The sequence below is a fragment of the Schistocerca serialis genome, chromosome 1 (genome assembly GCF_023864345.2).
Source record: "Schistocerca serialis cubense isolate TAMUIC-IGC-003099 chromosome 1, iqSchSeri2.2, whole genome shotgun sequence".
Classification (NCBI taxonomy): domain Eukaryota; kingdom Metazoa; phylum Arthropoda; class Insecta; order Orthoptera; family Acrididae; genus Schistocerca; species Schistocerca serialis.
The window spans coordinates 1,173,907,199-1,173,929,178 of record NC_064638.1 but is presented as its reverse complement, the minus strand read 5'-3'; the positions used below and the strand labels follow the sequence as shown (position 1 = coordinate 1,173,929,178).

The 21,980-nt window shown below is 41.1% G+C and overlaps 1 protein-coding gene across 3 annotated transcripts in view; it reads right to left on the bottom strand.

Moving 5' to 3' along the window:
- Positions 1-21,980, bottom strand: part of LOC126418610 (sorting nexin-29) — a 197,460-nt gene that overhangs the window by 105,511 nt on the left and 69,969 nt on the right. For all 3 annotated transcript variants that reach the window (XM_050085457.1, XM_050085448.1, XM_050085465.1), the window contains 2 exons: positions 17,073-17,254; positions 16,792-16,907 (listed from right to left, as the gene is read on the bottom strand). In XM_050085457.1, coding sequence (XP_049941414.1) covers positions 16,792-16,907; positions 17,073-17,254 — 298 coding nt within the window. The remainder of the gene's footprint in view (positions 1-16,791; positions 16,908-17,072; positions 17,255-21,980) is intronic.

Here is a 21,980-nt window from a genome sequence, read left to right as displayed (position 1 = left end):
GGGGGGGGAATGGAAAAAGTAATGAAGGTTACGGGAATGTAGGATATGCTGCAGGGAGAGATCCCATCTGCACAATTAAGAGAAGCTGGTGTTTGTACGAAGGATCTAGATGGCATAAGCTGTGATTCTGGATCCTTCCTACCACCATCAGCTCTTCTGAATTGCAATGTGTGTCATCTCCCCCCCCCCCCCCCCCCCCCCCCAAGCCTCAACCTTCATTAGTCACTGTCTTTCTCCCACTATCTTCTTCCCTGCTCCCACCCCAGTACTACACGGCATTTTACTCCACCAAAGACCAACAATATTTTTACTTCCCTTCTTTTCCACTCCCCCCCCACACACTCCCGCACATGCTTCACCCCCAATAAGCCACTCTGTCTTGTTCTCACCACATCCCTGCATACTTCCTCAAGTAGCACTTTACCATTCCCCACTCCTACCCTGCTGTCCTTCCCCCTTCCCACCCAGCCTCCTCCTTGCCCCCAACACTCAGACTAATTTTCCCAAGATGTGTAGTTGCTCACAGTCCACCCTTGGCAGCTACACACAGTGTTCACGTGAGCGCAGCTGAGCTTGTGTGTGTGTGTGTGTGTGTGTGTGTGTGTGTGTGTGTGTAAACTTAAGCTTATAAACACTTCATTAAAAGGAAACAAAACAATTTTTTAGAAAAAAAATCAAATTTTTTAAAATAAAGTCTCTGAAAGTACAAAATGAAAAAGATTAGAGAAACATCTGACAAGCTTCTGAATGATGCTCGAAATTGTGAACAGCAAATGAAGAGCTGATTAAGGATTTAAACGTTCAATGTTTAACTTAGAATTTTCAGTCAGCACCTCATTTGCTGTACATGACATCGAGCATCAGCCAAACGCTTGTAAAATGTTCATCTAGTCTATTTCATTTCTAACTTTTAGACCAATAGTTTCACAAGACAGTTGCCTGATTCTCTCTCTCTCTCTCTCTCTCTCTCTCTCTCTCTCTCTCTCTCTCTCTCTCTCTCTCTCTCCCCTAAACTAATCCTCACACTGATCAATTTGGTAGCCCGTTTGTCCATTTCCCACTCTTCATTTGGCTATGAACTTCAGTACGAAAATCAATTGCATATGTCTAGGGAGTCTTGTTTTCACACTGCTCAAACACATTACCAATAAGAAGGAAGAAAATCCTAAATTAAGTATCTCATGATCATGGGCCCTTGGTTCACTGACTGTTTATGTAATACCACAATTAATACTTCTATTTCAGAGGCACCTTGACACTGATAGTCACCATTATATTGCAACTTAAAGATTTAAAGTTTTGACAATGATATGGAAAATACAAGACAACACTATGAAAGCAAGGAACATGAGGTATAAAGTTTATTTATTGCTACAAGAAAGTATAATTATATTACAAGAAAGTGAGTAAATGCCCACAAACAGTTCTCAATAGCAAAAGTGTTAAACTCTAAAGGAATAATATTAAAAATCTTTTGATAAACACACACAATGAAGTTATTGGCAAGAAGGCATTATGTAAACGCAAAAGAGAACTGAAAACTAGAAACAATGATATAAAATACTTAATAAAATGCAATCAGAAAGCTTGTCACATATTTCTAAACAAGGGCAAATTAAGCTTGTCACATGCACAGGGTGGTCCATTGATCATGACCGGGCCAAATATCTCATGACATAAGCGTCAAACGAAAAACTACAAAGAACGAAACTTGTCCAGCTTGAAGGGGGAAACCAGATGGCGCTATAGTTGGCCCGCTAAATGGTGCTGCCATAGGTCAAATGGATATCAACTGTGGTTTTTTAAATAGGAAGCCCCATTTTTAATTACATATTCGTGTAGTACATAAAGAAATATGAATGTTTTAGCTGGACCACTTTTTTCACTTTGTGACATATGGCGCTGTAATAGTCACAAACATATGGCTCACAATTTTAGACGAACAGTCGGTAACAGGTAGGTTTTTTAAAATTAAAATACAGAATGTAGGTACGTTTGAACATTTTATTTCGGTTGTTCCAATGTGATACATGTACCTTTGTGAACTTATCATTTCTGAGAACACATGCCGTTACAGCATGATTACCTGTAAATACCACATCAATGCAATAAATGCTCAAAATGATGTCCGTCAACCTCAATGCATTTGGCAATATCTGTAACGACAGTCCTCTCAACAGCGAGTAGTTCGCCTTCCGTAATGTTCGCACATGTATTGACAATGTGCTGATGCATGTTGTCAGGCATTGTCAGTGGATCATGATAGCGAAAAGCTCCAGAGACGTCAGATCCATTGAACGTGCGGGCCATGGTATGGTGCTTTGACAACCAATCCACCTGTCATGAAATATGTTATTCAATACTGCTTCAACTGCACGCGAGCTATGTGCCGGACATCCATCATGTTGGAAGGACATCGCCATTCTGTCACCCAGTGAAACATCTTTAGTAACATCGGTAGAACATTACATAGGAAATCAGCATACATTGCACCATTTAGATGGCCATCGATAAAATGGGGGCCAATTATCCATCGATAAAATGGGGGCCGCACCATACATTAACCTGCCAAGGTCGCTGATGTTCCACTTGTCACGGCCATCGTGGATTTTCCATTGCCCAATAGTGCATATTATGCCAATTTACGTTACCACTGTTGGTGAATGACGCTTCAACGCTAAATAGAACGCGTGCAAAAAATCTGTCATCGTCCCGTAATTTCTCTTGTTCCCAGTGGCAGAACAGTACGCAATGTTCAAAGTCGTCGCCACAGAATTCCTGGTGCATAGAAATATGCTATGGGTGTCATCAATGTTGATGTAGCATTCTCAACACCAACGTTTTTGAGATTCCCAATTCTTGCGCAACTCGTCTGCTACAGATGTGCGGATTAGCTGCGACAGCAGCTAAAACACCTGCTTGGGCATCATCATTTGTTGCAGGTCGTGGTTGATGTTCCACATGTAGCTGAACACTTCCTGTTTCCTTAAATAACGTAACTATCCAGCAAATGGTCCAGACACTTGGATGATGTGGTCCAGGATACCAAACAGCATATATTGCACATGCACGTTGGGCATTTTGATCACAATAGCCATACATCAACACGGTATTGACCTTTTCTGCAATTGGTAAATGGTCCATTTTAACACGGGTAATGTATCACGAAGCAAATACCGTCCGCACTGGCGGAATGTTACATGATACCACCTACTTATACGTTTGTGACTATTACAGCGCCATCTATCACAAAGAGAAAAAAGTGGTCCAACTAAAACATTCATATTTCTTTACATACTACACGAATATGTAATAAAAATGGGGGTTCTTATTTTTTAAAATGCAATTGATATCCGTTTGACCTATGGCAGCGCTATCTAGCTGGCCAACCATAGCGCCATCTGGTTTCCCCCGTCAAGCTAGACGAGTTTTGTTCTTTGTAGTTTTTTCGTTTGCTGCTTATTTCGTGAGATATTTGGCCCGGTCACTATCAATGGACCACCCTGTATAAGCAAAAGCAGACTTTTGCCAAGATTATTATCCAAGATGTGCACAAGGAGCATGACATATCTTACAAAATCTACAAACTTATTAGTGTACTACAATAATGGAAATTCCAGGTTGGATACAATAAAAGTGAATAATGGCAGGCACCCACTTGCAGCCGATCACAGTACTTAAACTGGAAACAGAGCAGTAGCTTGAAAGCTAGAAAAGTCTCCCTACTGTTCTGCTTGCCTTTGGACTGCACATTAATCAGCTACAAGTAAATCACTGCCTTTCTTCACTATTGTTTATCTGACTTTATATACATTTTTAACACCAAGTTTAGTTAAAGAGAACCACTTCAGCAGAACTTTGAGGACTCTACGAGCCTCTTGAGCACTGTTGCTGGCAAAAAGCAGAGAGACTTACTGATGCCGTAAAACAATTCTCATTTGGTTAGAAACAAGCTTTTGGATATTTTTACTGTTTTTGGGGGAACGTGTGGAAATTAATTACATGGTGATTTCCCAGAATTTGCTGTTGGGTGAAGCATGACTAATAAACCAAATACAAATATGTCATCAAAAATGTTGCGAAACATTAACGAAGGTGGTTTTTACCTTCTTTTTGTAACTATGCTCTACGAAGCTCCGAGGGAAAAATTCAGTAACTGTCATCAATACTTTTATTATAGTGTGTTCTGTGATGACATGTACACACATCAAAAAAAGTTTTGCATCACCTCAGTTCCGAGAGTTCCAGAACCTGTACAGAAAATTCGAATAGAGATCAACATAATCATCATTTCTGTCCTTTTTATTGCTCATGAAAATTACATTGCATGTTGTACCACCTTCAAAGGTGGTGGTCCAGACTGCTGTACACACTGGTACCTCTAACACCCAGTAGCACATCCTCTTGCATTGATGCATGTCTGGATTTGTTGTAGCATACTATCAACAAGTTCATCAAGGCACTGTTGGCCCACATTGTCGCACTCCTTAACTGCGATTCAGCGTAGATCGCTCAGAGCAGTTGGTGGGTCACATCGTCCATAAATAGCCCTTTTCAATCTATCCCAGACATGTTTGACAGGGTTCATGTCTGGAGAACATGCTGGCCACTCTAGTCAAGCGATGTCATTATCCTGAAGGAAGTCATTCAGAAGACTTACACAATAGGGGGCGCGAATTGTCGTCCATGAAGACGAATGCCTCGCCAATATGCTTGTGATATGGGTGCACTATTGGTCGGAGGATGGCATTCACATATCGTACAGCCGTTACAGCGCCTTCCATGACCACCAGTGGCATACGTTGGCCCCACATAAAGCCACCTCCACCTTGCTGCACTCACTGGACAGTATGTCTAAGGCATTCAGACAGACTGGGTTGCCTCCAAACATGTCTCTGATGATTGTTGAAGAGAACATGATGCCAATCCTGTGTGGCCCATTCAGCACATTGTTGGGTCCATCTGTACTTTGCTGCATGGTGTCGTGGTTGCAAAGATGGACCTCACCATGGACGTCGGGAGTGAAGTTTCGCATCATGCAGCCTATTGCGCACAGTTTGAGCCATAACACTGTAACGACAACTGTACATATAATAATTTTTTTCTTTATGAATTTAGATAAATTAATGTAAGTAAGGTTTTGAACTTTTTTTTCGGTTTGTATCGTTATGTTAAAGAGACTGTGAGCAACTTTTGAAATTAATATTATTATTTATGTTAGATTTCAAATAATGTGGTAATCAAAGGAAAGTGTATTTAAGGTTAAAACTATTGTTAGATGTGAAAATTGTAATTTATACACTTGGTCCATACATAGGTAATGCATTAGGATATGTGTAGTAGAAAACCTGTGGTGAATACCCTACCTTCAGGGGACCGGGAAAAGGTGGAGGCAGGCGAGGCGGGAAAACGCACACTGGCGCGGTTCGGCACAACGGGCACAGTATAACAGTCGGAGGCGAGCAACAGTCGGAAGTACACGTACTGTACTGAGGAGGCTACCCAGGAGAAGTGGATTCCATTGAGCCTCGGATGAACCGATTCCGACGACTACTTGGCATGGCTATATTCTGAGGCATGAAATTGGAAAGGTTACGACGCTAAGAAGATGGAAAGTGCCGATGTTGTGTGAGCCTTAGCCGTGCTTGTATGTGTGCCGTGCTGCCCGCTATCTCGCTGCCCGCCAACCGCCGCACCGACTTGCACAGGTCAAACATTTATTTCATCTTTAGAAGTGTATCTGTGTGGACCAGTGTCGAAAATGTTTCCGACTGTTCAATAATAACGTGACTTTTACCAGAATTGCCTTAGCCATTACTGATCCTGATCACTGACCTAGACAGGATCCTTACCTTGTATTGTGCAATCCGAGTATCCTGAACTGAAAGTTTAATGTTAGTGTTAATGAAAATTATCAGCAGATTAATCTATGCCATAAAGGAGCCTAAAACTTCTATGTGTTATTGCAAATGTTGAGAAAGAACAAAAGTGTGACTAAATTGGAAGAGAGTTTTTGTTGGATTGAGTTAGCGATGTTATTTAATTAATCTGAGACAGAAATAATGACAGTTAAATAATTCAGAAGTGAGACAAAAGAGTAGTTATCCAGAGATTGATAATTTTGAGTATTAATTTGCCTTCAGTACTTAATAGTTTCAGTATAACGACCATCACAGTTTCAGGGCCCCCCTCCCCTCTCTTGTCCATTCTTTCAAACCTTGAAATGTGTTGATCAGATTTGACCAGTAAAGCTAAATTATATATTAATCCTAAGTGTACTAGTGTTTTTCCATCCTTAATAGTGACATTGTGTGTGTACTTTCAAGATTGTCGATGCTAGGGCAATCTATGCCCGATTTCGGTCTGATCAATATACCAAATGCAGTTCGTAGTAATCATTACTGTGTGGTGTTGTGTAAATTTAGCTCGTCCAAATTAGTACTAAAGGAGAAAACTTTAGTGCAGTGGATTTTTCTGGTTCCAAACTTTGCCATATAACGCATCATTACTACGTGTTACTATGCTTGTACATGCACCCACTTGTACAAGGAAAAACTTACTCATTGCCTAAGTAGGCTGGCGACCGAATTGTTAATTATAGGTAGCATCTACTGTGTGTACTTCTTGTCCATGCGAAAGAGTAATTATACTTTACATTTGCTTGATGCATCACTGTAGTTATTGGCTGAGTATAAGTCCGATCTTGCTACTATTAGGTACACGCGGTCAACTAATGTACTAAAATCCTTGTTTATAAGGTGAAGCCCGTGAACTTATTACAGTACAGGCTTTATAGAGCTAACGTACGTCCGAGTAGGGCGGTAGCGTTACAAGTGGCTTCCCGGTGACAGGACATCCAGTTGTTGACAGTTACAAATTAACGTAAAGATTGAACAGTGGATGTTCAGTGGCACGAATTGCAATAAAGTTCAGCAAAATAAACTGCAGTGTGAGTCAAGTATAATAGTGTGGTATAGTTGGCATTCAATATGGACATGAACGTAGGCAGGGTAGATGCGCCAAGTGAAATGGAGAATGCGGCTGGCAGTAGCCGGAGTTTACGCGGCCAGATAATAGATGGCGTTAGCGGAAGACAATTGGCGTACTTACAATACCACGAACACGTCAATGTACAGATTGAAAGGTTGAGATCGCCTCGAACACAGCAAGGGACAAAACAGGAAGCAGAGGGTGACTTTGTAGATGATAGTGGGTATGTGAATGAATCCACTGACATGTTTGATTCTCCACAGATAAAGAAAGAACCGAAAGAAACTTTTGAAGTAGGATCGGAACACACCGATTCCGTAGAACAAAACAGTGTGAAAATTTTAAGCATAAACGAATTATTTGAACAATTAACCAAACAAATTTCAGGACAGAGTGAGCAGATCAAAACACAGAATGATCAGCTTCAAAAACAAGTCGGTAGGCAGGTTAATCAGCTCAAAACACACGTTGACGAGCAACTCAAAACACAAAATGAGCAACTTCAAAAACAATTCGGCAATCAGGTTAATCAGCTCAAAACACACGTTGACGAGCAGCTCAAAACACAGGTGGATCAAATTAAAGGTCGAAGGACAGGGAATTAAAATTAGTAAACAAATAGAACAGGTAGAACAAAAAGTGGGAAATTTAAGTTCTGTGGTAAATACTCTGAAATTTGAAATTGATGTTATTAACAAAAATATGGATACTATGCAGGAGGAAATTGGTAACATTAATAGTAGATTTGATGTTGAAATTCTCAACATTCAAGAGAAAGTAGAACCTCTGGTTGAAACTAAGGTAGACGAAAAAGTTTTCGATCTTAAAACTGAGATCGTAAACGAATGTCAACACGGGATATCGCAATTGAAAAAGGTAGTTTCAGACACTGAAAGGGATTTAAGTAAAAAAGTATCCGGATGTGTTCAAAATTGTGAACAAAATACTACGAAAATTCAAGGCAGAATTTTCGATCTGGAGAGCAAAATTAAAGATAGGCCTGGTGTTGTCTGTAATGGCACACCAATTACGAAGCTGTTAGAAGGCGAGGAACGCCTCAATCCAGCCAAGAAACATAACGGGTGGCATCCGTTAGATTTTATCAAAAATTGCGAGAGAGTATTTCCTGAGCACTTGTCTGATCAGGAAAAGATAAACGTTGTAATTAGCGCCTTAGCGGGTGATGCTAAGCACTGGGGAATAAATTTAAATACCGAACGAATGACGTTCGAAGAATTTAGGCAGAGATTTACGGAAGAATATTGGTCTGAACAAAAGCAGCACCATTTATGGCAGGAGTTCATCATGGCCAAACAGCATGATAACAGGGGCAGGAATTCTTTGAAAGATTTCTGCGAGCATTGGTACCGGAAATTGACGCATTTAAGAGGTAGAAGATCAGATTCGGAAATTATCTGGGAGCTATATAAAAAGCTTCCGGAGGATTCAAAGAGGTATGTAGGAAGGAATCATCGCAGCTTCCAAGCATTTCTCGAAAGAGTCGAAGACGAAGATCATTGGCGCGAAAGTCGTGCCAATTACCAAAACTTTGGTAACCGTAATAACCGACACAATGACGAACGAAATGACGGCGATGGATTTCGCGTCAATGTAATACAGAGAGGAAGAGGCAGAGGAAGAGGCAGAGGAAATTATTCAGGTCGCGATCGAGAGTATACCGCGCAAAATAATAACAACGCGGGAAACTAATTACCGCGAACGTTGCGGGCCAAACGGAAGCGGACAACACATACAGGCCCCGATTGAAGAAAAAATATCGGTCCGACCGTAATGTAATGAGACAGGATAGGGACAGTCATGGAACGCCGCGACGTGTTGTGGCGAAACAAGCGTCAGGTGCGAGCCAGAATGAATCATCTCTGCCGCACAGAGCGCTACATGTTAACAGGCGAGTGGAGCATCAGAGGGCAACGGCCCAGCCTAGCAGAACATCTGTTCGGAAAGAAGCCGCTAGCAATACGGCAGCAGTAGATATGAACATAGCCGTCAGAGCTAAGGAAAAATTTACGAGTGATAATTCCGTGACAAAGGAAACAATAAATGAAACTGTGAATACACAGAGAGGTGCGGTTAGCAGTGTTTGCAGTGAGATAAAAGGCGAGGATGAGTTAGCAGAAGTAACTGATTGGTGTGTGCAGATCGATGATCTGTACAAGGGCCTAAAGCAATGTGAGTGGGAGGATTTTAAAAGGGAGTATGAGGCGAAGAAATTAGTTGGTGGAAAGAGAGATAGTAGGGACGTCCATAAAGTGACGTGGCCCAAATTTGAAGAGGGGAGAATAAATAGCGCCGCGCAAAGTACGCGTGCTGCCGATAGGAGGAAGGTTAATGATAGGAAGGATTTGGAGGATGAAATCCTCAGCATTGACGAAGAAATAACTTCTGCTAACAGTCCGCCAATAGTACAAGCTGCTACCGAGAGGCACCGTGGAGAAGGGGTAGATGACTACCTGAAAGTAATTAAAGTCCACGAGGATTACACTAAATATGAAGTCACAGTAGATGTAAATAAAGCTGATGATGAGGCCGTTTTGCCAAAAGAGGAGATTGAATTAAAATCCAAGCCTGACGACAATACAGAGGAAGAACTTAGTGCCTGTCTCAGAAAAGCTTTTATATTAGAACCTGAAAGCGATCCGGAATGGTCGGATTCCGACGATAGTTCAGATGATGAAAGATACGCAAATACAGACGAAAATGAATGTACTAACGCTCCCTATTGTGCAAAAGTAGCGTGCTTAAGTGAATCTGATGTTGAGGAAGAGAGTAGTGATGACTCTAGTGAAGATGAATTTTCAGGTGTAAAGGAAAATGAATATACTTTTACTGAAAGAGGATATGAGAAAATCAGTGAAAATAATAGGGATGCAGTTAATTGCGGTATTGTACCTAATGATGAAGAAACTTCAAAGCAAAATCCAGACGTTGAAACAGAACAAAGAAAGAAAGAACCACCAGACGACTCAGGGTTTATTTCGCAAAGAGTTCAGGTAATTAATAACTTTGAACTTCCGGAACCCAAGAAACCGCCAGATATTTGTGAAGTGAATGTTAAAAGCATATCTTGGGACGATGTTATTGTCGACCCGGATTTGCTCAAGGAAGACCACGGTAATGAAAAACATTCGATGGTTAAACAAACTATAATACCAATTGAAATTTATAACGTGGAATTGCAAGTACTTCTTGATACTGGGTCTCAGATAAGTGCAATTTCTCAGTCATTTTTCGAACACATTTGTGATAAGCCTGGGCTAGTAATTATGTCAGTGACAGGTGTAAAAATTGTTGGTGCAACTGGTAAGGCTAGTAAGCCGGTAAAGAACCAGATTTTGGTTGAATTTAGTGTAAAAGGACAAAACTTTGAACACGATATTTTGGTTGTGCCAGACTTGAGTACTGAAATGATTTTGGGGATAGATTGGTTGGATAAAGAAAAGGTTGTTATTGATTGTAGCCAGGGAGTGATCAAAATAAATAGTACATTTAGGAATTTGGAATTAAATTTTGAGGACAGTGGGAAAGTGTTTGATTCAGAAATCGATTCTTTGTTGTTGGAGATCGACCAAGGGAATGATGGGTTGACAAACAAGTACGAGGTGTACCATGTCCAGAGAATGTTAAATGAGAGTGGCGAGCAGGGGCATGAATTTAAAGGAATGGTGGAAAATTTGAAGGGAATATCTCCCGAACAGAAAGCAGAATTGCTTGAAATTTTAAATAGTAACAGCCCCGTATTTTCGGACAAACCTGGCCTAGCTAAGAATTTTGAATACCAGATTGAGACCATAGAGCATAAACCTTTCTTCGTAAGACCATTTTCGATACCCATATCAAAGAGGCAGGCTGTTCAAGTGGAAATAGATAAAATGATAGAGTGGGGGGTAATCGAACGAAGTAGCAGCGAGTATAATAGTCCCCTTATCATAGTGAACAAAAGGGATGGGGGAGTGAGAGTAGTTATCGACGCTAGGACTTTGAACAAAATTGTAAAGAAGGAAATAGACAGACCTGAAAATCTGGACGAAATGCTCCAAAAATTTTATAACGTGAAGTATTTAACCAGTCTGGATATGACAGCCGGGTACTGGCAAATCCCATTAAGATAATAATCGCGTAAATATACCGCTTTTCTATTCGCCGGGAAATGCTATCAGTATAAAGTAGTGCCGTTTGGGCTTAGCACATCTGTGGCAGTATTTATTAGGGCATTGGACTTTGTGTTAGGGAGAGAACTGAGTTCCCGGCTAACCATTTATGTAGACGATTTACTGATTGCTACAGAAGCATGGCAAGAGCATTGCGAGTTATTGCGGAAAGTTTTTGTTGCTCTACAAGCAGGGGGCATGACACTTAAGTGGAAGAAATGTGAATTTGTGAAATCAGAAATAAAGTTCCTGGGGCATATTATTACTACAAACGGCATTGGCAAGGATCCGGAAAAGTTAAGTGCAATATCAGGATGTCCAGCTCCTAGAAAAAGAAAACAGTTGAAAGCCTTTTTAGGTTTATGTGGGTTCTATAGAAAGTTCGTCAAGGGGCAAGTTTTTAATAGTCCTCATCTGAATAATTTACTTAAGAAAAATAGTGCTTTTGTGTGGACTGAAGGGTGCATGAGAGATTTTGAAAAATTGAAAAACGAACTTTTGAATGACAATATTTTGCATCACCCCATACTGTCAGAACCTTTCCATATGAGTAGTGACAGCAGTGCTTATGGAATTGGTATAGAAGTTTTCCAAGAGATCTGTGAAGGAAAAGAAATCGAACACAGGACTATCGCATTTGCAAGTAGAACTCTAACAAAATATGAGAGGAACTACACTATTTCGGAAAAGGAAGCTTTAGCCATTATATGGGGGTTAAAGAAATTTAGAAATTATCTGTGGGGCCATAAGCTCATTATACATACTGACCACAAAGCTTTAACTTTTCTTAAAGATTGCCGTTTACTTAATGGTAGGCTAACTCGTTGGGCTTTGTACCTACAACAATTTGATTACGATATTTGCTATGTTAAAGGTACTGAGAATTATGTGGCAGATGCTTTATCTCAATTGCCTAATGGTATGAGTGAAGTGCCAAATGAAAATGGTGAAGAGGGTACTTTTCAGATAAGGTATATGAAAGAGGTTTCAGGAAAGAGGAAAATTGAGCAGATATGTAAAAATATGACATGCCATCAGAATGAGGATTCAACCTGGAAATCAGTGAAGGTAAATTTTGACAGTGTGCAGTATCCTCATATTAAGAAGTATTACAAAATCATTAAGGGCATTTTATAGAGGAGGAAAGATTTAACCACTGAGGAATGGAGAGTATGTTGGCCACACCAGTTTGATACAGAGGTCATAGACTATTTTCATTTAGCGTTGGGGCATAGTGGGCCAAAGAAATGTTTGGATAAATTGAATAATGTAATAGTGATTACTGGTAGTATAAGTAAGAAGGTAAAGGAACGAATTAAGTCATGTGATGTTTGTCAAAAGGCCAAAGTGCCGAACACAACTAGTAGGGGACCAATGCAAAGTACGTTGCCTGAAGACACCCTAGACTTATTATCGGTGGATTTATATGGTCCCCTCCCAAAGACTTCGGGAAATTGTGCATATATTTTGGTGATTTTGGAAGTATTTTCAAAATTTGTGAAATTATACCCCTTGAAAAAAGCAACAGCAAAAGCTGTATTTAATAGGATGGTCGAATACTTTAGGACCATCGGGAAAGCCAAAGCAGTACTATCTGACAATGGACCCCAGTTCATATCCAAAATTTGGAAAGAAGGAATGGAGAGAAATGGTGTGGAGGTTAAATATATCTCAGCTTATCATCCTGCTAGCAACCCGGTTGAAAGGTACATGCGAGAAATCGGGAGATTGTGTAGAACACACTGCAGTCACAATCAGAGCCTGGGGCAGGTTTATATCGGATTTTGAGAATGTCATGAACACATTACATCATGAAACTACAGGATTTCCACCGGAAGAAATTTTGTTAGGCAGAAGTAGTAAAAGTTTAATTGAAGAAAAACTAGAGTTTCCACCTTGTACAAGTTTGGGATTGGATCAAAAGAAAGAATTGGTGATAAAAAGGGCAAAGCAAAAAGCTGAATCTAGATCTAAAAGACACAATAAAAATTTAAAAGTTTCAAAATTTAAAATTGGAGATTATCTTCTTTTAAAAACCCACGGAAAGTCTAGTGAACTAAACCATGAAATTTCAAAATTTAAATATATTTATAATGGACCATATATAATACAGAATATTCCACACGACAATGCTTACTACCTGATTTACCCAAAATCCAAAAGACCTTTAGGTGTAAGAAATATTGTGGACCTGAAACTGTATGTTCCTAGGAACGAGTAAATGTGCTGTATCTTATGCTGAACCCAAGTTATTCTAAATGTATCTAATCTTTGTAAGTGTCTGTATACCCTTGAAAATGTGCTAATGTAGTTATGTGAGTTTCAGATTACCAATTGTACTGTAACTGTAAAAATGTATGGAGAAAAGGACTGAAAAGAAAGGATCAATGCTATCAGCCAGATAAAAGATGGGACTGTCAAAAATGAAAATGGGCAGTGTATGAACCATAATATGAAGGACTGCCAAATACCAATGAGGGCAGATAAATAATCGATGGAAAATTGTAAATGTGATCCAGGAGAGGTGACAATATGAAGTGAAAAGGACTGCCCAAATCCGCATAATAGGCAGCAAATATGTATAGCTAATTTTCTGAATATATGTGTGTGTGTTTTGTTTAGTGAGTAAGAAAATGGACTGCTATTCAAAGCAAGCAGCGACAAATTATCTTATAGTGTATACAAAATATGCAATTGTTTTTGTAGTTAAATGTTTGTATTCCAGAATTTTAAATTATTTCTTTGAGAAATTTAGAAAAAATGATTAAATTGCTATTTTAGTGATGTTATGATGGGAAGTTGGACTGTGCAAAAGGCACTTGAGTAAATGACAAGTAATTATTCTTGATGTGTTAAAAAAGTGTAAACCTATATACAGGGAGTAAAAGGAAATATGTAGTGTAAATCTTTTTGGACAATTAAGTAAAGATTCGGAACCACTGTATAATTGTAAGATTTAGTGTTCCCATAAAATTTGGACTTAAGAAAATTTTCTGGAAACAGGGGCATGTGTAACGACAACTGTACATATAATAATTTTTTTCTTTATGAATTTAGATAAATTAATGTAAGTAAGGTTTTGAACTTTTTTTTCGGTTTGTATCGTTATGTTAAAGAGACTGTGAGCAACTTTTGAAATTAATATTATTATTTATGTTAGATTTCAAATAATGTGGTAATCAAAGGAAAGTGTATTTAAGGTTAAAACTATTGTTAGATGTGAAAATTGTAATTTATACACTTGGTCCATACATAGGTAATGCATTAGGATATGTGTAGTAGAAAACCTGTGGTGAATACCCTACCTTCAGGGGACCGGGAAAAGGTGGAGGCAGGCGAGGCGGGAAAACGCACACTGGCGCGGTTCGGCACAACGGGCACAGTATAACAGTCGGAGGCGAGCAACAGTTGGAAGTACACGTACTGTACTGAGGAGGCTACCCAGGAGAAGCGGATTCCATTGAGCCTCGGATGAACCGATTCCGACGCCTACTTGGCATGGCTATATTCTGAGGCACGAAATTGGAAAGATTACGACGCTAAGAAGATGGAAAGTGCCAATGTTGTGTGAGCCTTAGCCGTGCTTGTATGTGTGCCGTGCTGCCCGCTATTTCGCTGCCCGCCAACCGCCGCATCGACTTGCACAGGTCAAACATTTATTTCATCTTTAGAAGTGTATCTGTGTGGACCAGTGTCGAAAATGTTTCTGACTGTTCAATAATAACGTGACTTTTACCAGAATTGCCTTAGCCATTACTGATCCTGATCACTGACCTAGACAGGATCCTTACCTCGTATTGTGCAATCCGAGTATCCTGAACTGAAAGTTTAATGTTAGTGTTAATGAAAATTATCAGCAGATTAATCTATGCCATAAAGGAGCCTAAAACTTCTATGTGTTATTGCAAATGTTGAGAAAGAACAAAAGTGTGACTAAATTGGAAGAGAGTTTTTGTTGGATTGAGTTAGCGACGTTATTTAATTAATCTGAGACAGAAATAATGACAGTTAAATAATTCAGAAGTGAGACAAAAGAGTAGTTATCCAGAGATTGATAATTTTGAGTATTAATTTGCCTTCAGTACTTAATAGTTTCAGTATAACGACCATCACAGTTTCAGGGCCCCCCTCCCCTCTCTTGTCCATTCTTTCAAACCTTGAAATGTGTTGATCAGATTTGACCAGTAAAGCTAAATTATATATTAATCCTAAGTGTACTAGTGTTTTTCCATCCTTAATAGTGACATTGTGTGTGTACTTTCAAGATTGTCGATGCTAGGGCAATCTATGCCCGATTTCGGTCTGATCAATATACCAAATGCAGTTCGTAGTAATCATTACTGTGTGGTGTTGTGTAAATTTAGCTCGTCCAAATTAGTACTAAAGGAGAAAACTTTAGTGCAGTGGATTTTTCTGGTTCCAAACTTTGCCATATAACGCATCATTACTACATGTTACTATGCTTGTACATGCACCCACTTGTACAAGGAAAAACTTACTCATTGCCTAAGTAGGCTGGCGACCGAATTGTTAATTATAGGTAGCATCTACTGTGTGTACTTCTTGTCCATGCGAAAGAGTAATTATACTTTACATTTGCTTGATGCATCACTGTAGTTATTGGCTGAGTATAAGTCCGATCTTGCTACTATTAGGTACACGCGGTCAACTAATGTACTAAAATCCTTGTTTATAAGGTGAAGCCCGTGAACTTATTACAGTACAGGCTTTATAGAGCTAACGTACGTCCGAGTAGGGCGGTAGTGTTACAACACGACATCCTGTGGCTGCACGAAAAGCATTATTCAACATGGTGGCGTTGCTGTCAGGCCGCCTCCGAGTCATAATCAGTAGGTAGCAGTCATCCACTGCAGTAGTAGCTCCTGGGCAGCCTGAGCAAGGCATCTCGTTGACAGTTCCTGTCCCTCTGTGTCTCCTCTATGTCCGAACAACATCACTTTGGTTCACTCCAAGATGCCTGGACAGTTCCCTTGTTGGGAGCCCTTCCTGGACAAAGTAACAATGTGGACACGATCAAACTGTGGTATTGACTGTCTAGGCATGGTTGAACTACAGACAACACAAGCCATGTACCTCCTTCCTGGAGGAATGACGAACTGATTGGCTGTTGGACGCCCTCCGTCTAATAGGTGCTGTTCAAGCATGGTTGTTTACATCTTTGAGTGGGTTTAATGACATCTCCGAACATTCAGAGGGACTGTGTCTGCGATATATTATCCACAGCCAACATCCATCTTCATGAGTTATGGGAACCGAGGTGGTGCAAAACTTTTTTTGATGTGTGTGTATATATTGCATCCATTGGCAATGGCAAGACTGATCACTGTTTCACGTACTACCCTGCCCAATCACACAAGACTGGAATTATCTATCTATCAGCAAGATCAGGATTTACTTGGGATAACTCAGTACCTGAATATGCTGCTGACGCAGCACATGGAACAGGTAGCTATGAGATAGATTACCACAAGGACAGTGGTGTTGCTTCAGAGAACTCCAGAGGGATATATTGTCTTCAAAGGGATTGCAGCTGCAGGATTATTTCTCAGCTATCTACAGTAAATCCTCTGTTCACACACAATTGCGGACAGTTTGCCCATATGAGTGGTACCTTCTCCCAGCAGAGGAGGGCAGTGTGAGATCATATGGTCTGCTACACGCCGTCAGGCTGGCTGCAGCAGCATCCATACCAACTTCCTCAGCCACCTGCTCAACTCTAGAGAAATTCTGAAAATAGACAAATTTATCAATCAATATTATGCTTTTCTAAGACACGGAAAGTTTTATCACCAGCCTCGAAACCACTTGGGTGTAACAGCCATCTCGGATATCAGCATAAGGAAAAATATTCATTAGGTTTAGTACTACATATGTAAAAGGTGTTATGCTTACTTGCTGTCTTTCTTCAGTTTCAGCAGATTCAATGGATACCTTCGGTGCAGTAGAGCATTCAGAGTCTGCTGGAGATCCAGCAGTTTCACTTTCTGATGGTTCATCATCAAAGTTTACAATCTGTGCTGGAACCCTTTTTCGTCTTCGTTGATCTTTTTTCTTTTTACTTTCAGCATCTGTAACTGTTTTTACCCAACAATGCAAAAAATGAAACTTTTGTTGGGCATAAACTACTTAATAAAGATCTAATGTATTTAAGTCCTTCCCATCCCCAAAAATGCAATTAGTGTTCAGCAATTTTTATGTTCAAAATTAAATTAATAATGGTTTTTAAGATGAAGGAGGGTATAATTATACCTCAGATCAAAGTTAGATTCATCATAAAATATTACACACCATATATTTACAGTAAATATGCATTAACACAGTAAAAAAAGCACTCACATTTTAATATAAATAAAACATTACACGAACAGTCTAAATGTTGTGTTCCACTTTGACGTCTGGTAGGTGAATGTGTTCCTACTTGTGTTAGATACAGTGAAAGCCAAACTATTATCCCTTTTGATAGTGAGAAATAGCTGTACAACTGTGTATTATTTTGTCATAAAGAGATACTGATGAGTTGCAAGACAAGAACTACTTTACAAAGAATAAAGGTGTCAGACAAGACCAAACCCATATGTACCTTGAAAACTATCTTTTAAAAATTCCTGAAGGAAATGGGGCAGGCAACCTGGGAAGCCGCATGTACAGAGTGTGGGGGATACCAGTACTCCAGCAGGTGTCATATGCTTTCTCTAAATCAAAACACAGCTGCAGTCTGTTATTTTTGCAGAAAACCGTTCATGACATTGATTGACAAAGAGATGAGATGATCAACTGCAGAACGGCACACACAGAATCCACATTGCGCAGTGGTTAGTTAATTCCGAGACTCGAGCTACCATACCTGCCAGCCATGGATCACACATTTCATCACCTTGCAAACACAACTGATGAGAGAAATGGGGTGATAGCTAGAAGTATGGTGTTTGTCCTTACTGGGCTTCGGTATGGGTACGAAAATGGCTTCACACCGCCACCTGGGAAATGTGCCATCTGTCCAAATGAGATTGTATGTATGAAGGAGTGAGTGCTTACCTGCAAGAGAAAAGTGCTGAACATTTGAATGTGAACAATGTAACATCTTAATGTGAACAATGTCTGGCACTGGGGTGGAAAATCGGGATTAGTTGAGAGCACAGTCAGGCTCCCTCATAGTGAAGGCAGCATTGTAGCTTCTGAGAGGAGAAGTGTATCACTTAGCCTCCCTCACTCATTTCCAAGGGAGGAAAGCGGGATGATAGTGGGTAGTGCTCTAAATCAGCAAAATAGTGGCCCAAGTTATTGGAGATCATCTGCTGCAGACATACGAGAAATCAGAGAATGAACCTTAGTCCCAGAGAGCTGACAGAGGTTGTCCCCCATGACAGAAGATGGAGTGAAATTGTTAAAAGAACTTGTAAAGGAAATATCCAACTAGCAGCAAGGTCATCGGTCTCATCGGATTAGGGAAGGATGGGGAAGGAACTTGGCCATGCCCTTTCAAAGGAACTATCCCAGCATTTGCCTGGAGCGATTTATGGAAATCATGGAAAACCTAAATCAGGATGGCCGGACGCAGGATTGAACCGTCATCCTCCGGAGTGCACAGGAAATGGTCATTCTTAGTATGTGTCAGAGAGAATGAAACACACGGACAATGGGCAGTGCAGAACGAGAGGCCAAATGGGGGTAGGTGTGCACGGCGTCTGAAAGCAACACGAGTGTTCCAGTGTTAAGACAAGTGAGATTGAGCTGACTGAGAAGGTCAGCCAAGAGTGAACCTCTCTGACAGGATGTTTTAAAAGCCCCAAAAGGGATGGTGGGCATAAAGTCACCAAACAGCCAAAAGGGGTGAGGCAGCTGACCAATAAGCTGGAGGAAGTCTGCCCCAGCGACAGCAAATGACAAGAGTGATGTAAATGTTACACAGAGAAAAGGTGAAACGAGGAAGGAAAATGTGGACTGCAAGAGCTTGCAGGTGAATGTTAAATGAGATGGCTTGGCTATGGGCACATCCTGAATGAGCAGTGCAGCGCCCCATGAAATGGAATGCCATCCTTGAGGAGGGGGTCCAAAGTGGACCAAAAGGAAATGCAAGAGGTCAACGTGCTTGCGAGGATGCAATTTCGATTCTTGGAGGCAGAAAACAACCAGGCACTGTGATTCCAAGAGCAGCCATAATTCCTTCTTGTTTGATCTAATGCCATGAAAGTAATGGGGAGATGGGAACAAATGAAGGACAGTCACCTTGGCAGCTGCCAAATGCCAGCTTTTGAAGACTCACTGCTACAGGGCCCAGAGAATGGGGGATCTTGTTCCATGAAATCTACAGACACATCAGCATTCTACCTGGGTTGGCTTGCAGGCTCTAGTTCAGAAAAATGGTAGACAGTGCGCACCGGTGAAATGGCGGTCAGCCGAGTATCATGTAGCGACACTGCTGAAGAGAATTTCCGAGTCGGGGAAGGAGAAGACCATTTGCCTTTATTCGATTTCTTAGAGTCTTTATGGTTGAAAGATAAAGAATTGGACATTTGTTGGATAGAGGGACATAAGAAGTCCTTGCAGGAGAGTTCCTTTGTCCTTTCCAGCCTGTCAGTTGTGTAGCAGGTGATTACACTGCCACAGGCAAAGATTTGGTGGCTTGTTGCGCAGCTGTAGGAGAAGTTGACTAGGATGCTACCATGATATTGGGCAATTTCGTAACTGCAGTACTGAACTGGAGGTCGCACATCTGAGTGCCCATGTTCTTCATGGAGCAAGGCATAGCAAGAACAGTACTATAACTGCCACATGATAAAATGCAGGGCTTTCAACTAGCCAACAACTTGCAAGCAACAGGGTAGGGTACTTTTTCCTTCACCCGGATCTCTTGGACAGTCTACTCATTGAGGTATATGGGACACTCATGGGATGAGGTGGCGTGGTTGCCATTACAATTGATACAGCAGGGAGAAGGAGGCAGGTAATCGCCCTAATGAGCATCTCTACCCCAAGTAACACATTTGTCCATGTATTGACAGGACGTGCAGGAGTGGTCACAACGTTGACACTGGTAACAATGCATTGAGTTTGTAATGTATGGTCAGACCATGGTGACTACACAGTCTGTCTTAATCTTCGCTGGAAGCAATAGTTGATCACATGTGAGAAAAACTGGAAGCAATAGTTGATCACATGTGAGAGAAAGAGTGCTTGTAGGCACTAAGTTTGTAACAACCTTTTTCATTACTCAATGAACCGTAGTGCTGCCCTGATCAGAGTGTAAATGCTTGATTTCCCCCTTGCTCAGACCATCAAGCAGGTGAGTGTAAACAACACTACACGAAGGAGTCATCCTACGATGGGCCTTGACACGAAGAGGATAGCCATGGAGGAGCAGACATGTAAGCAGTTTTTGGACTTTAAAGTCACAACTGGTCTCCAGAAGCAAAGTCCCATTACATAAGTGAGAGTAGGATTTCCCAAGCCTGCAATTGCATCAAAACCTTCCTGAATAATAAACAGATTAACTGTAGCAAAAGATTGATCCCCTTTGGTATGTGACACCACGAGGAACTGAGGTGCACCTGGGAGAGTTGTTGAATCTTTAGCCTCATTTTGTTTATGTTTAGCAGGCGTAGACTGAGATGATGAAGGTTGGATCATTGCAAAAAAATCCACAATGATTGGAAGCATCTCTGGTGCGCTCCTTCTGACTTCCCCCGCCCCCCTCCCTCACAGGGGGGCTCACCCACCTTAGGTGATTGTTGACACTTCCCAAACTCCAGACAGAAGGACAAATTGGCAATTGGGAAGGTAACAATTCAGGCAATTGCCGCCCCCCCCCCCCCCTCCCCTGGGCCTGGCCTGTACCAGGGGTTAAGTGTGAACAATACCTGTCAACCCAGGGTTGTGTGTCTTCAGGAGCACACATGGAGGAAGACGAAACTAAGAGGAATCTCAAACACCGATGTCGAGGAAGGGGAAAAGGTGGAGGAACCCAAAAAATATTCCCTAAGAGAGGACAAAAAGAACAGCAGGAGGATAGACATGCAGCACAGAAAGGGAAGATGTGCTCCACAGGCTGGTAGCCAACGACAAACTCACCAAAGAGTGGTATGGGTGATTGGGGAGAGGGGAGGGTGACACACTGGGTGAGAATGGAATATACACCGAAGCGCCAACGAAACTGGTATAGGCATGCATATTCAAACACAGAGATATGTGACCCGGCAGACTACAGCACTGTGGTCGGCAATGCCTATTTTCCCATCAACCATTCCAAGAGCGTATTGTGAATATCAGGAATCCAGTAAAACATCAAATCTTCAACATTGCTGCAACCAGAAAAAAATCCTGCATGAAAAGGACCAACGATGGCATGACAGAGATGCAACCCTTCGACAAATTGCTGCAGATTTCAATGTTGGGCCATCAACAAGTGTCAGCGCGTGAATAATTCAACGAAACATCATTGATATGGGCTTTTGGACCTGAAGACCCACTGGTGTGCCCTTGACTGCACAACACAAAGCTTTACACCTCACCTGGGCCAGTGAACACCGATACTAGAGTGTTGACAGCTGGAAAATTGTTACCTGGTCATATGTGTCTTGTTTCTAATTGTATTGAGTGGATGGATGTGTATGGGTATGGAGATAACCTCATGAATCCATGTACCCTGCATGTCAGCAGGGGACTGTCCCAGCTGGTTGAGGCTCTGTAAGGGGTGGGGCGTTAGCAGCTGGAGTGATATGAGACCCATGATACGTTTAGATATGACTGACAGCTGACACGTACATAAGCATCCTGTCTGACCACCTGCATCCATTTGTGTCC